The following is a 13,918-nucleotide window of genomic DNA, read 5'->3' as shown; positions in this document are numbered from 1 at the left end:
TAGAGCATTGGCCTGCGGACTGAAAGGTACCAGGTTCGATTCCGATCAAGGGCATGTACCTGGGTTGCGAGCACATCCCCAGTAGGAGATGTGCAGGAGGCAGCTGATCGATGTTTCTCTCTCATCGATGTTTCTGACTCTCTATCTCCCTCCCTTCCTATCTGTAAAAAATCAATAAAATATATTTTTAAAAAAATAGGTTAACAAATATGATTAGTGTTTACTCCTGAAATTGTAGTTGTTATATTTTTGTCTTTAGCCAATTATTTTGGTGGAAACATGCCCAGATCTAGCCTGCCTCCCTCCCTTCCTTCCTTCCTTCCTTCCTTCCTTCCTCCCTTCCTCCCTTCCTCCCTTCCTCCCTTCCTCCCTTCCTCCCTTCCTCCCTTCCTCCCTCCCTCCCCATAAGCCTTTGTCAGGTACATTAAATTAAAATTCTGTCCTTTGGGGTTCACATGTGAGCGAGGCATATATGCTGAGAGAGATCTGAGGCCTTACGGGAGCACAGAAGGGAGATGCTTAACTGGAAGAGTGTAGGAGAGTTTTCTGTAGGAGTTTTGCAAAGGGAGCTAACAGCCCGAGTGGAAGCAGAAGGAACATCACGAGTGAAGGGAGGGGCATATCGGGGATCTTTTTGAAGTAATTTAGGCAGCAGAGTTACACAAAGTTGCATTTAAAAAATTGGCACAGCCTACAGTTTGGAGACTGGGTTCAAAGTTGTAAGACTAGAGATAAAGAGACTAATTAGAAAGTTGCAGCAGTAATCCAGATAGGAAAGAATGACGGCAGAGACGAGAGGATAAGGTAGAGCTGGTTTTAAGATTTTTCATATAGAATTATTGATGATTTTACTGATCAATAAGAGTTGATTACTGGTGATTGACTGGATATAGGTTGGAGGAGAAAGCGAAGGATTTAGGATGACCAAAACCAGCCTGATTTTGGGTGTCGGTAAATTGTGCTTTTTACTGACATAGGAAATGAAGGAGTAGGGTTGGGCTCTGGTGGGTACTTAGGCATTTGGTTTGAGCATGTTGACTTTGAAGTGCTTAAGATGAAAGAGGGAGTTGGGAGTGATGCTTAGGCGAGAGATAATATTTGGAGATGTTAATATGGCAATTAATGGCATATATATCAGATCTGAATCAATGGGAATAAGAAATATCATCAAGAGATAGTCTACAGCCCTAACCAGTTTGACTCAGTGGATAGAGCATCGGCCTGCGGAGTGAAGGGTCCCAGGTTTGATTCCGGTCAAGGGCATGTACCTTAGTTGCAGGCACATCCCCAGTAGGGGGTGTGCAGGAGGCAGCTGATCGATGTTTCTCTCTCATCGATGTTTCTAACTCTCTATCCCTCTCCCTTCCTCTCTGTAATAAATCAATAAAATATATTTAAAAATAAAAAGAGATAGTCTACAATATGAGATGAGAAGGCAGAGATGGTAGAACTCTTAGGGACAGCAACATTTAAATAACTCCAGGGGGAAAAAGAGGCAGGGGAGGCGGTGGAATCCATTCTGCAGACCGAGTGCAGTCCAGTGGCAGAGGATAAAAAGTGTGCATGGCTCACAAGTCTGTGACTCCAACTGGAAATCAGTCCCCTGTTTGGTCTTACGTGGAATATGGTACCAGTGTTACCTTCACATGCTAAGTGTATTTTAGTCTTATCTTCAGTGAGAAGTGTTTATTTGCTGTTCACCATAACAGTGCCTTTGAGAAAAAATTTTTTTAGCAAGACTACAGAATGTCTTTCCCTGGAGGCTGTGCATTTGGAAACAAACCCAGAAGCAGTTCACCACAGGTCAGGAGTGTACACCCATCACCCTGAAGACTGAGAGATGTTTTTAGTTTAGAAAATAAATCCTTCGAGGCACATACATGCTTGTCACAGCATCTCTCAATTTTTTTCAGATGCTTCAATTTTTTTGTACTTCAGAAATACTTTAAATTTCAAACTCTTTCCTCCTTTCCCAAGGGATAAAAGCTTATTTATGGAATTGGGAGGATTTTAAGGCAGTGTTCAGTGTGTCTCTTTTCCTTTTGGTGAAGGAAACTTGAGTCATTCCAAGGTTCATTCAGATAGAAAAGAGTTCTGGTGGGGCTGTGGGAGGTTATAGGAGTGGTTGTGATTTACTGCCTTTATATAGCATTTCCTTTTTATTCTGTTGAGTAATTTCTAATCTAGTAGATGATAATCTTTTAGAAAAACATTATGATTTGTTGTTTTTTGTTGTTGTTTTTTTAATCTTTACTGTTGAGAGTATTACACATGTTCCTCCTCCCCCCATTTGGTTTATAACATCCGTGTGCCCTATTCCTTCTGGCTCCTATTGGTGTTGATGAAAGTTTCTGTAGGAGAGATGGAAAAAGTCCCTGGGTCTTCTGCTTTGCATAAAGTTGATTGACAACCAGATTTCCTTGGTTAGAACAGAACAGACATTTCTGGTGGGATGTTGCCATTGTGGACCCCTTTTCCTCTTGAACTTAACCTTAGTGTCACTTCTAAAATAGTGTCTGCTTTTACTTTTTGGGAATTAAAGCTACTTTAAATTTTATTTTTCAGTTAGAGTTTACATTCAATATTATGTATTAGTTTCAGTTATACAGCATAGTGGTTAGATAATCTATTCAGCATAGTGGTTAGATAATCAAAGTATTTCCCTTCTCCCCCAATATTTCCAGTACCCACCTAGCACCATACAGGTATTACAATATTATTGACTATACTAGAGACCTAGTGCACAAAATTCATGCACGGGTCGGGTCCTTAGAGGCTGCTGGCTGCCTGCCAGGGCCTCCCTTTATTCCACACCACCCCCTGGTGATCAGTGCACATCATAGTGAGTGATCGAATTCCCGGTCTCCTGGTTGACCTCCTGAGGGGACACTTTGCATATTAGGCTTTTATATATATAGGTTTCCTATGCTGTACTTTATATCCCCATGACTATTTTGTAACTACTAACCTGTACTTCTTTTTTAAATTTTAATTTAAATTTTTATTAAATTTATTGGGGTGATATTGGTTAACATCATCATATAGGTTTCAGGTGTCGGTTTCTATGTTAGAAGATCTGTATATTGCACCATGTGCCTACCACCCAAACAACCCATACTTCTTAATTCCTTCACCACTTTTGGGAAATTTTTTTAAAATATATTTTATTGATTTTTACAGAGAGGAAGGGAAAGGGATAGAGAGTTAGAAACATCGATGAGAGAGAAACATCGATTAGCTGCCTCCTGCACACCCCCTACTGGGGATGTGCCTGCAACCAAGGTACATGCCCTTGACCGGAATCGAATCTGGGACCCTTCAGTCCACAGGTGGACGCTCTATCCACTGAGCCAAACCGGTTAGGGCGGGAATATTTTTATAAAGATTTTTTTGATTGCAGAGAGGAAGGGAGAGGGAGAGAGAGATAGAAACATCAATGATGAGAGAGGATCATTGATTAGCTGCCTCCTGCACGCCCCACACTACAACCTGGATTGAGCCCGCAACCTGGGCATGTGCCCTGAGGGAACCGAAACATGATCTCCTGGTTCATAGGTCGATGCTCAGCCACTGAGCTACGCCAGGCCTCTTTTGGGAATTTGATTGTGGCATCACTTAAGAATTGTTTGCAAGAAAACCAGAGACCTACCTGGACATGGGTTGTATTGATTACTTGAGAGTGTGACTATTTTTCACTGTACTAGATCTCTTATTTCTGATTCTAGGTGAAATTGCCATTCTTGGTGGTGTAGGAGAACAGAATGAAAAACTGTGGAGCTTTACCAAAAAGGCGTCACACATTCAGTTGGACAGGTAAGAGTTAATGCCTTGGGGCTTACATTTAAGCATCTGAACCAGTGGTTCTCAACCTGTGGGTCGTGACCCCTTTGGCGGTCGAACGACCCTTTCACAGGGGTTTCCTAAGGCCATCCTGCATATCAGATATTTACATTATGATTCATAACAGTAGCAACATTACAGTTATGAAGTAGCAACAAAAATAATTTTATGTTTGGGTCACAACGTGAGGAACTGTATTTAAAGGGCCAGAATGTTGAGAACTACTGAAAACCAAGCCTGTCAAACTCAAAGGCTAACATGGGCCAAATAGAAACCTACTGACCATCCAGTAGGTTTATTTCAATAGAGACATGCTGAATACAAAGGGCTGAAATAAATGAGTAATCGTTAACATAAAATAATAGAACACTTTAATAAAAATTAATCTTTTTTCTTGAACATTAATTACCAGACACTGAATAACTGCACAAATTAATAAGTGTAACACAAATAAACCTACTTTTCTAGTTCTCCAAAAGTGAAATATTTCCTGTTGCACACACCAAACAAGTCAGTCCAAGACTAATGATGTGGCAATCAGCTGCTAAAATATTCACTGCTAGTATTATTAGAGAGAAGTGTAGTAATCAGTCATTAGTGAACGTTGTAGTTTGTTATTAATAATTATGTATAATAGGATATTGTAAAAACTAAGTCACGAATTTTTTTTTTAAATATATTTTATTGATTTTTTACAGAGAGGAAGGGAGAGAGAGAGAGAGTCAGAAACATCGATGAGAGAGAAACATCGATCAGCTGCCTCCTGCACATCTCCCACTGGGGATGTGCCCGCAACCCAGGCACATGCCCTTGACCGGAATCGAACCTGGGACCCTTCAGTCCCCAGGCCAACGCTCTATCCACTGAGCCAAACTGGTTTCAGCGCGAATTTTTTATTAAAACGTTACTTACATGCTGTTATATTGGCTAGGCCACAAATATATTTGTTGTGGGCTGCGGGTTTGACATGCTTGATCTAAACTATGCCTTTTTATTCATCCCCTCCCTGTTAAAGATTCTGATTAAAGGTGAAAGAGAATATATTTTTCAAGGTTTCACTGCTCATTACCAGTATTACTAATATAAAATAGTTGTGGTTGCAATTTTTGGTATAGTATCGTTACAGATTTTCTTCGATTTTTTTAAAAATTAAATTTATTGGGGTGACATTGGTCAACATGAACATACAGATTCAGGTGTGGGTTTCTATGTTGCAAGATCTGTGTATTGTATCATGTACTCACCACCCAAAGTCAGATCTTCTCCTGTCAAAATATATTAGGACCCTATTATATATATTAGGACCCTCTTCTCCTCCTCTCTTCCCAGATTTTCTTCAATTCTAATGTGTAATAGAATTGTTAAATTTTTAACAATTTGAACATAATATTGAAACTAGGTCATATCTCAGTAAAACAGATCTTTTGGCATAAACTTGACAACTGTGATTCTACCAACTTTTTTATCTTCTTGCTCATACTTATTTGGGAATAGAATCTTTATGTAATGTTTTGCAAAGCCCCCACTGCCATGAGCATTATTTACCGGGAGCTTCTGCATCCTTATAGTATGTGACTGATCTAAAGTATTCCTTATTGTTGTTGTTTTTTTTGAATCCTCACCCAAGGATATGTTTATTGATTTTAGTGAGAGAGGGAGAGAGAGAGAGAGATCCATGTGAGAGAGAAACATCGATCAGTTGCCTCCTGTACTACCCGGGGATTGAACCCAAAACCTGGGTCTGTGCCCTAACTGGGAATCGGACCTGCCACCTTTTGGTATTCTGGACAATGCTCTAACCAACTGAGCCACACCAGCCAGGGCTGTATTATTATTATTTTTTTTAATAAGAGAAAGTTTATTGAGAAAGTCACAGAGGTAGAAGTGAACTATAGAATCAGTGGGCTTAGAAAACAAGTTACAGAGGCAAAAGAAGGGCCCTTGGAGCTTAGGAGAGAGAGAGAAGGACAAGATGGGGGGCGGGGGTGGGAGTGGGGAAGGTGTGTTGTGCTCCAGAGTGAGAGCCAACCCTTGGGATTTTTTTTGGCGGGGGTTTGTGGGGGGGGGCTGGGGGAGTTAATTCTCCTTCAAGGAATTTTTTCCATTGATTTTAGAGAGTGGAAAGGAGGGAGGGAATGGGGGGGGGGGGAGAGAGAGAGAGAGAGAGAGAGAGAAAGAAAGAAACATTAATGTGAGAGAGAGACATCGATTAGTTGCCTCCTGCACACGCTCCAACTGGGCTGGGAATCGAACCTGCAACCCAAGTACATGCCCTTGACTGGGAATCAAACTCAAGACCCTGCGGTGCTCTGGCCAGTGCTCTAACCATTGAGAAACACTGGCCAGGGCCACCCCTTATATGTTTAAGTCTCAGTTAAAGACTCATAAACACATGAGCTTTGTTTCCTCAGCTTACCAGAAGTGCCTTTACTGGTCGATGTGCCTTGTTTATCTGCTCAGTTGGATGACTCAATTCTTAACATAGTGAAAGACCACATTTTTAAGCATGGAACTGTAGCATCTCGCCCACCAGTACAGATAGAAGAACTAATAGAGAAGCCTGGAGGCATCATTGTGCGATGGTGTAAGGTCAGTAATTCAGAATTATAGAAGTGGCTTCAACATCATGGATTTGAGATTTGGGGGCCTTAAATTTTTTCTCTTAAATTTGTTTTTATTGATTTCAGAGAGAGTAAGGGAGAGGGAGAAGGGGATAGAAACATCAGTGATGAGAGAGAATCATTGATTGGCTGCCTCCCACACACCTCCCACTAGGAATCAAACCCTATACCCAGGCATGTGCCCTTGACCGGAAATTGAACCATGACTTCTTGGTTCATGGGTCGACGCTCACCACTGAGCCACACAGGCTGGGCAGATTACTTTTTTGATAAACTACCTTTGAATATTTTCTTCTCTTCATAAACAAAAATCCCTTTTGCCTTACAATTAAAGTCACAGGGATCTTGAACTGAGGTAGCTCTTCCAGTTTGAGATAAACAGTTTTGAAGGTACTTTTTAGAATCCCTGAATCACTACATTGTTTCTCAGTTGTAACTTCCTGAGTTAAGGACTGCTCCCATTTCTGTTTTATAGGAGAGTCAAATGATGATAGTGAATATTGGGTGTCTGATAGCTTCCTGGTCAACACTCAACTAATATCTCTGAAATAAAATGTCTAAAGAATGATTTCTTCACATCTCAGCATTGCTGAGATTTTGTGTGTTAAATTGGTTATATAGATGAGCTACCATATTTTATTTTTATTTTATTTTATTAATCCTCACTGGATATTTTCCTTTGATTTTTAGAGAGTGTGGAAGGGAGGGGGAGAGACACATCGATGTGAGGGAGACACATCAATTGGTCACCTCCCACACGAGCCTTGACCAGGGCTGGGGATGGAGCCCACAACCAGGGCATGTGACTGGGAATGGAACTGTGACCTCCTGGTTCATAGGTCGACGCTCAACCACTGAGCCACGCTGGCTGGGCTAGTTGTGGGATTCTTATCCTTGAATTTTTAATGTTTTATCCTTGGCATTATTGTGTAGAAATCATGCCATTTCATCCAAGAAAGCAGATTTTTTCATATCAGATTGGGAGGTCTAAACACATGGTTCAGTAAAGAAAAGAAGGGACACAATGATGGAATATTTCCCATGACTTTCCTGAGAAGAGCCTGTATTGAGTATATTCAGCACTTGGGCTTGTATGCTTGGCCCAAAATGCCACATTCTAGGTTCTTTTTTAATTTTTATTTATTTATTTTTATTTCAGAGAGGAAGGGAGAGGGAGAGAGAGAGAAACATCAATGATGAGAGAATCATTGATCAGCTGCCTCCTGCACACCCCTTATTGGGGATTGAGCATGCAACCTGGGCATGGGCCCTTTACCAGAATTGAACCTGGGGCCCTTCAGTCCACAGGCTGACGCTCTATCCACTGAGCCAAACCGTCGAGGGCCGCATTCAAAGTTCTTATACAGTGATGCGGAGAGAAATTATTCTCTGACTTTTACCTAACACAAAGTCTTTCTCTTTAGGTGGATGACGACTTTACAGCCCAAGATTACAGACTCCAGTTTCGTAAATGTACTTCAAATCATTTTGAGGATGTATATGTAGGCTCTGAAACTGAATTCATAGTGTTACACATAGACCCCAATGTTGATTATCAGTTCCGAGTCTGCGCCCGAGGAGATGGCCGACAGGAGTGGAGTCCTTGGAGCGTCCCCCAGATAGGTCATTCCACGTTGGTGCCGCATGGTATGCCCTTGCCTTCTCACTCCTGAGCTCAACTGTGTGTAGGAACACTTGTCTTCTGTGCTCAAGGCCGCACGCTGCCCACCCTTGTTTTTGAGGCTAACCCTGGATTGATGAGAACAGCACTGGATGTGTCTTTTACTTCTTGCTCACATTACTTCGTGTGACTTTTACAAAGAATTCAACAGTTCTTATCTCCAGAGTCTAAAATAGTGCCACCCAGGATTGGTAGCATTCCCTAAAACCACAGATTTTAAATATTGCATCAGGAAACTTCAGGGTTTTTGGGGTTTTTTTAAAATATATTTTTATTGATTTCAGAGGGGAAGGGAGAGGGAGAGACAGATAGAAACATCAATGATGAGAGAGATCATTGATTGGCTGCCTCCTGCATGCCCCCCACTGGGGATCGAGTCCAAAACCCAGGCATGTGCCCTTGACTAGAATTGAACCCAGGACCCTTTAGTCTGCAGGCCAGTGCTCTATTCACTGAACCAAACTGGCTAGGGCATGGAAACTGCAGTGTTTGATCCAAACCTTCAGTGTATATCTGAGTAGAGGCTTTTTCTCAAAAGCTGTATGGTTGACGTTGATCTCTTCTATATTACTAGTTTACCAGATTCAAACTCATTTGTTAATTAGTTCTTAATCAGGTTGGAGTAAGCTCAAATATGATTTTATCAGATAGGCCCGTGGTCGGCAAACTGCGGCTCTTTGGCCCCTTGAGTGTGGCTCTTCCTAAGCCTTAGGAGTACCCTAATTAAGTTAATAGCAATGTACCTACCTATATAGTTTAAGTTTAAAAAATTTGGCTCTCAAAAGAAATTTCAATTCTACTGTTGATATTTGGCTCTGTTGACTAATGAGTTTGCCGACCACTGAGATAGGCTATAACACTTTTATCTTCCATGCCAAAAGAATAGACTGAAAGTGTTTTTATGGTTTGTAGGATGAACCATAATACCCTATCATGGAAGAATCTTTTATTAAACTTGCTCATGACCTCTAAGAGTAGCCTCTTCTACTTCCACGTCTTTTTTAATGTGTCTGTACTGAAGCTAGTCCTGAACAGATCCTAATAATTTCCAATGTCTTTGCTTTTTAAAAAGAATGGACAGCTGGCTTTGAGGGGTACAGTCTGAGCAGTCGAAGAAATATAGCACTCCGGAATGATTCGGAATCCTCAGGTGTTCTCTACTCCAGCGCTCCAACCTACTTCTGTGGGCAGACGTTAACATTCAGGCAAGTAGATATGATAATACCTGTCTGTTGTGACTGAGGCAGGGTAATGAAGTGCACAGAACATATATAAGCTTCCGACAAAATTGTCCTGAGGTTGTCCCATCATTTATAGGCAGTGGTACTTTGAGGAGATTTCTTTATTTCTCTTTGCTTCCACTTTCTCATGTATTCATAGGGTTATTATGAAGATTAACTGAACATAAAATGCATTGTTTATGTTTGATACATAGTATGTACATATTATGTTTAGGTCTCTTTTCTTCTTGGTAAATAGAGGTAAGTAGAATACCTCTCAAAAGTCAACCTTAAAAAAATTTAGAGGCACAGAATTTTCTTTTTGTAGTTTTGAATCAATCAGACCAGGTCTCTATGAGAGACAGCCTATCTGTGTAAACTGCTACTACCAATTAATTTTCTATTTCTTTACCTATTTCTTCCTGTATTAGAAAATGTTTTTTTTGTGTGTTTTTATGTTATTTTAGAAGTACTGTCTATGTGGTCATGTTTCTAAATAGCTCTTCCTAGAAACCAAAGCTCAGTTTTGATTTAGAAAAGTAAAGCTTGCCTGATGTTCACCATACTCACAGGGTAGCAGACTCTCTTCTATGTTTTACCTCTTTTTTAAAAAAAATATATTTTTATTGATTTTTTACAGAGAAGAAGGAAGAGTGAGAGAAAGTTAGAAACATCAATGAGAGAGAAACATTGATCAGCTGCCTCATGCACACCCCCCACTGGGGATGTGCCAGCAACCAAGGTACATGCCCTTGACCGGAACTGAACCCGGGACCCCTCAGTCCGCAGGCCGACGCTCCATCCACTGAGCCAAACCGGTCAGGGCAGTTTTACCTCTTTTTTTAAAAAATATGTTTTTATTGATTTCAGAGAAAGGGATAGAGAGGGAGAGAAAGATGGAAACATCTCTGATGAGAGATAATCATTGATCGGCTGCCTCCTGCATGCCCCCTACTGGGGATCAAGCCCAAAACCCAGGCATGTGCCCTGACCGGGAATTAAACCGTGACCTGGTTCATGCTCAACCACTGAGCCACACCAGCCGGGCTGAGTTTTAACTCTTGAGATCATGCGATTTCATTGTGATTGCTTGTTCAAGTTCCTCCTGTTCTGTGCCTTGTCCTGTAAGGCATGGACAGTATCTGAAATATTTTTTTTTTTTTTTTGCCAAGACCATTCACATTTTATTGCACTTTCTCCACAATCACTGAGTCCTGCCGGGCTGTGCCCAAGGCTCCAGAGGCAGGACCTGGAAGGTGAGGCTGAGCAGCAAGCCATTCCCACGGAGGGGCTGCCCCAGGGACCCCATGAGGGTGACCTCGTGGCCATGGTTGGGAGACCCATCGAGGACCGAACCCCACCCAGCGCCCACTTACATGGCCCTCAGGACTCCCCACCGCCTCCCGGACGCTGAACCCAAACAGGGCAGTATCTGAAATATTATCTAAGCCAATGTTGCCATGTTCTTCACCAGCCAAGTCATTCGAACTGTCAGCAGTTATCAGAATGTACTAGTTATGCGTCCTCTCATTTTTTATACCTCCTCTCACCACTTATATCAAGTTGTTAGTAAGTCATCCTTTCTTTATAATGTAAGGGGTGAGATGAAGTATCAAAGAGAGAGAAATAAGGAGTCTAGTGCCTCAAGTCTATTTAATTATTCCCCAGGTAATCATGAGATTTCTGTACTAACATACCCCCTCTCTGTTTATTTCTCTTCTTTTACAAAAATACTTGCATTAGGGACTCACTTGAGAATAGGTACTTCTATGTAATGGTATGGCTTCCTGAGTTGATAGATTTAAGCCAGATGTCTCAGACCATAATAAGAAAAATAATCATAGAAATAATGATTGTAGTTAATATTTCAATAGCATTTACTATGTGCCAGGTACTTTTCTAAACATTTTACTTGTATTGTCACCAGATAGGGACTGGGCCTGGAATGGGTCTGCCTCAGGCTGGCCTGTGGTGTGTGGGTTCTTGACTTTGTGCAGGAAAGATTTCATAATATGAGTCCAGGTGATTCTGAGGGTTTGTATATTAAAGCTGGGGACCGTGAAACAAAGGAAGGGCTTAGGGTAGAAGAAGCAGCAGGAGAGAGCCTAGGCCAGGGGTGGGCAAACTTTTTGACTCGAGGGCCACAATGGGTTCTTAAACTGGACCGGAGGGCCGGAACAAAAGCATGGATGGAGTGTTTGTGTGAACTAATATAAATTCAAAGTAAACATCATTACATAAAAGGGTACGGTCTTTTTTTTTTTTTTAGTTTTATTCATTTCAAATGGGCGGGATCCGGCCCGCGGGCCGTAGTTTGCCCACGGCTGGCCTAGGCAGTGCTTGGCTTTGGCTCCCTAGAAGCATTATGGCAAAGAGGTGAGCTAGCACAGGGCTCTGTTAGCTCACTGGGAAGTGAAGGTCGCAGTGATAGAAGTGAGGCGGAGCAGAGCTGTTGTTAGCTCACTGGAAAGTTAGAGAAAAGGGGACCTTGGAGACAGGATCGGGGGAGCCCAGGACGAGCTGTCCCTGCCGACCACTTCCCTGGTTGCAAGTGTCGTGGGGACCCTTAGTCTTTAGGAGGAAGTAAAAAGTTCATGCCCGCGAAGAGGCATGGGTGTGCTCTAGAGCGAGCTGGCACTGGTGTTTTTTGTCTTGAGGGTTTATCTCTCTTGTGCTTGTGAGAATTTTAGGGGAGGGTTTCATCAGAATATTCATCAGCTTGCCAAGTGTGATTATAATATGCTGATGCCTCACAATGAGTGTGTAGGGGAGTTTGGGATTATTCTTTGGTCTACTTTACTGTTTTACTTTTATCTTGGGTCTGTCTGGCTCTAATCGGGGTTTTGTTATTTGTTCCCTGAGTTTATCTGTCCTTGGGTTTGGCTGGCACAAGTGGCATTAATTGGGTCTCTGTCCTCTATCTCCCTGACCAGTGTGATTTAAGCTATTTATTCTCTGGTAGGGAGGTGAGGTATAAACCATCTGCTCTCAAGTGCCCTTGGTTAGGGAAGATAAGGTCTTGCGAATCACTAGCTGTCTGTAAGTTGTCTAAGCTGTTTGGCCTTGTTTAATTACTGTGTCTCAGTTTCTCTATTCCACTTGCCCAGGAATGTTCCTAGCTTCTTACTATCCTGCCTCAGTATTAACTCATTTGATTCTCACAATAACCCAGTGAAATATGTGCAGTTACTCATATTAAGGATGAGGGTGCTAAGGCATGGAGAAGTCACTCACCCACTGTTACGTAGCTAGTAAATGGCAGAGTTAGGGTTTAAATCCAGGCAGTCTGGCTCCAGAGTCTGTGATTTAATGGCTGGTCTCTATTGCTTCTTGTTTGTCTTCCTGGGAGAGTAAACATGATTCTAATTAGTGCTGAAATCTATAGTTTTCCTGTTACAGTAGCCTTAGTTCTTTTTCCTCTTCAATGACCATGATCTGTGGTTGATGGTGTCCTGCTTTTAAATCCTTTCTCTTTGAACACAGAAAAGGTCTGATGGATGGCACACTTAGGTTTCTTTCTTAAGTCATTCAATGAATATCTGTTGATTTAATTTAAATTCTCTTACTGTCTGTGGACTGTAGGGCTCAATAAACCATTCGTTAGTTCCTGCCTCCTCCTCCATAGATGCCAGACTGGGCCCCTCTTGGCAGGGTAATTATCTGAATCTTAGTTAAGCTCAGTATTATCTTAGCCAGACCTTTACATTTTTGTCATTTTTTTTTCTCTGAATGGGAAATGAAAATGTTTTCTCTCCTTGTTTAAAAGAATTTCAGGCATCAGCAATTAAGTCAGAAGATGTGAGTTGGGGCGGGGGGGGGGGCACCTCCATGTAGGAGGTAGGAAACCATAGGCCTACTTAATAAAGGTAAACTTTACTCAGTTTTTTTAGGGTGTTTGAGGGTCTCTTTGAAGGGAGATTGTATTCCTTAGGCACTGCCCTGTTGCTCAGTCCAGTCTACTTCCTGCTGCAGTTTCTGCAATGCTTCGAGCTGCTGAAGCCAAAGAAACCAGTCACTGGCTGGCTCTTAACCGTCTCTACAGCCCAGTTTCATTTGGTGCCCAGGTCTGCTAGCAACCGCTCCTTCCAGGCCTCTCCCCGATTTCCTGTTGGAGCATTCCTGCTTTCCCTTTCCTTGCTCCTAAGATTTCCTATCTTACTATTTTTAAGCCGTATTTTTACTTTCTCTTCTCTACTACCTCTTTTCTTTAAAATAGCTTCCTTTCAAACAGCCTTCCTTAATCCTAATAGCCTCAGAAGTTGTCGTCTTCCTTTTATAGATAAAGAAACTAAAGCACAGAGACTGACTTGTCAGTATTTAAATGCTGGCCATCTAGTCCCAAAGTCTGTGGGGTTTTTTTTTTGGATTTTTTAAAAAATATATTTTATTGATTTTTTACAGAGAGGAAGGGAGAGAGACAGAGACTCAGAAACATCGATGAGAGAGAAACATCGATCAGCTGCCTCCTGCACATCTCCCACTGGGGATGTGCCCGCAACCCAGGTACATGCCCTTGACCGGAATCGAACCCGGGACCCTTCAGTCCGCAGGCCGAC

At 41.9% G+C, this 13,918-nt stretch overlaps 1 protein-coding gene across 1 annotated transcript in view; it reads left to right on the top strand.

Moving 5' to 3' along the window:
- The window catches only part of CRLF3 (cytokine receptor like factor 3), a 38,193-nt gene that overhangs the window by 14,004 nt on the left and 10,271 nt on the right, over window positions 1-13,918 (top strand). The window contains exons 3-6 of the mRNA XM_059669493.1: window positions 3,726-3,813; window positions 6,252-6,429; window positions 7,886-8,108; window positions 9,215-9,347. Coding sequence (XP_059525476.1) covers window positions 3,726-3,813; window positions 6,252-6,429; window positions 7,886-8,108; window positions 9,215-9,347 — 622 coding nt within the window. The remainder of the gene's footprint in view (window positions 1-3,725; window positions 3,814-6,251; window positions 6,430-7,885; window positions 8,109-9,214; window positions 9,348-13,918) is intronic.

The sequence above is a fragment of the Myotis daubentonii genome, chromosome 16 (genome assembly GCF_963259705.1).
Source record: "Myotis daubentonii chromosome 16, mMyoDau2.1, whole genome shotgun sequence".
In the NCBI taxonomy this organism is placed as follows: Eukaryota; Metazoa; Chordata; class Mammalia; order Chiroptera; family Vespertilionidae; genus Myotis; species Myotis daubentonii.
The sequence above is the reverse complement of the archived record's forward strand: the minus strand, read 5'-3'. Positions and strand labels throughout refer to the sequence as shown.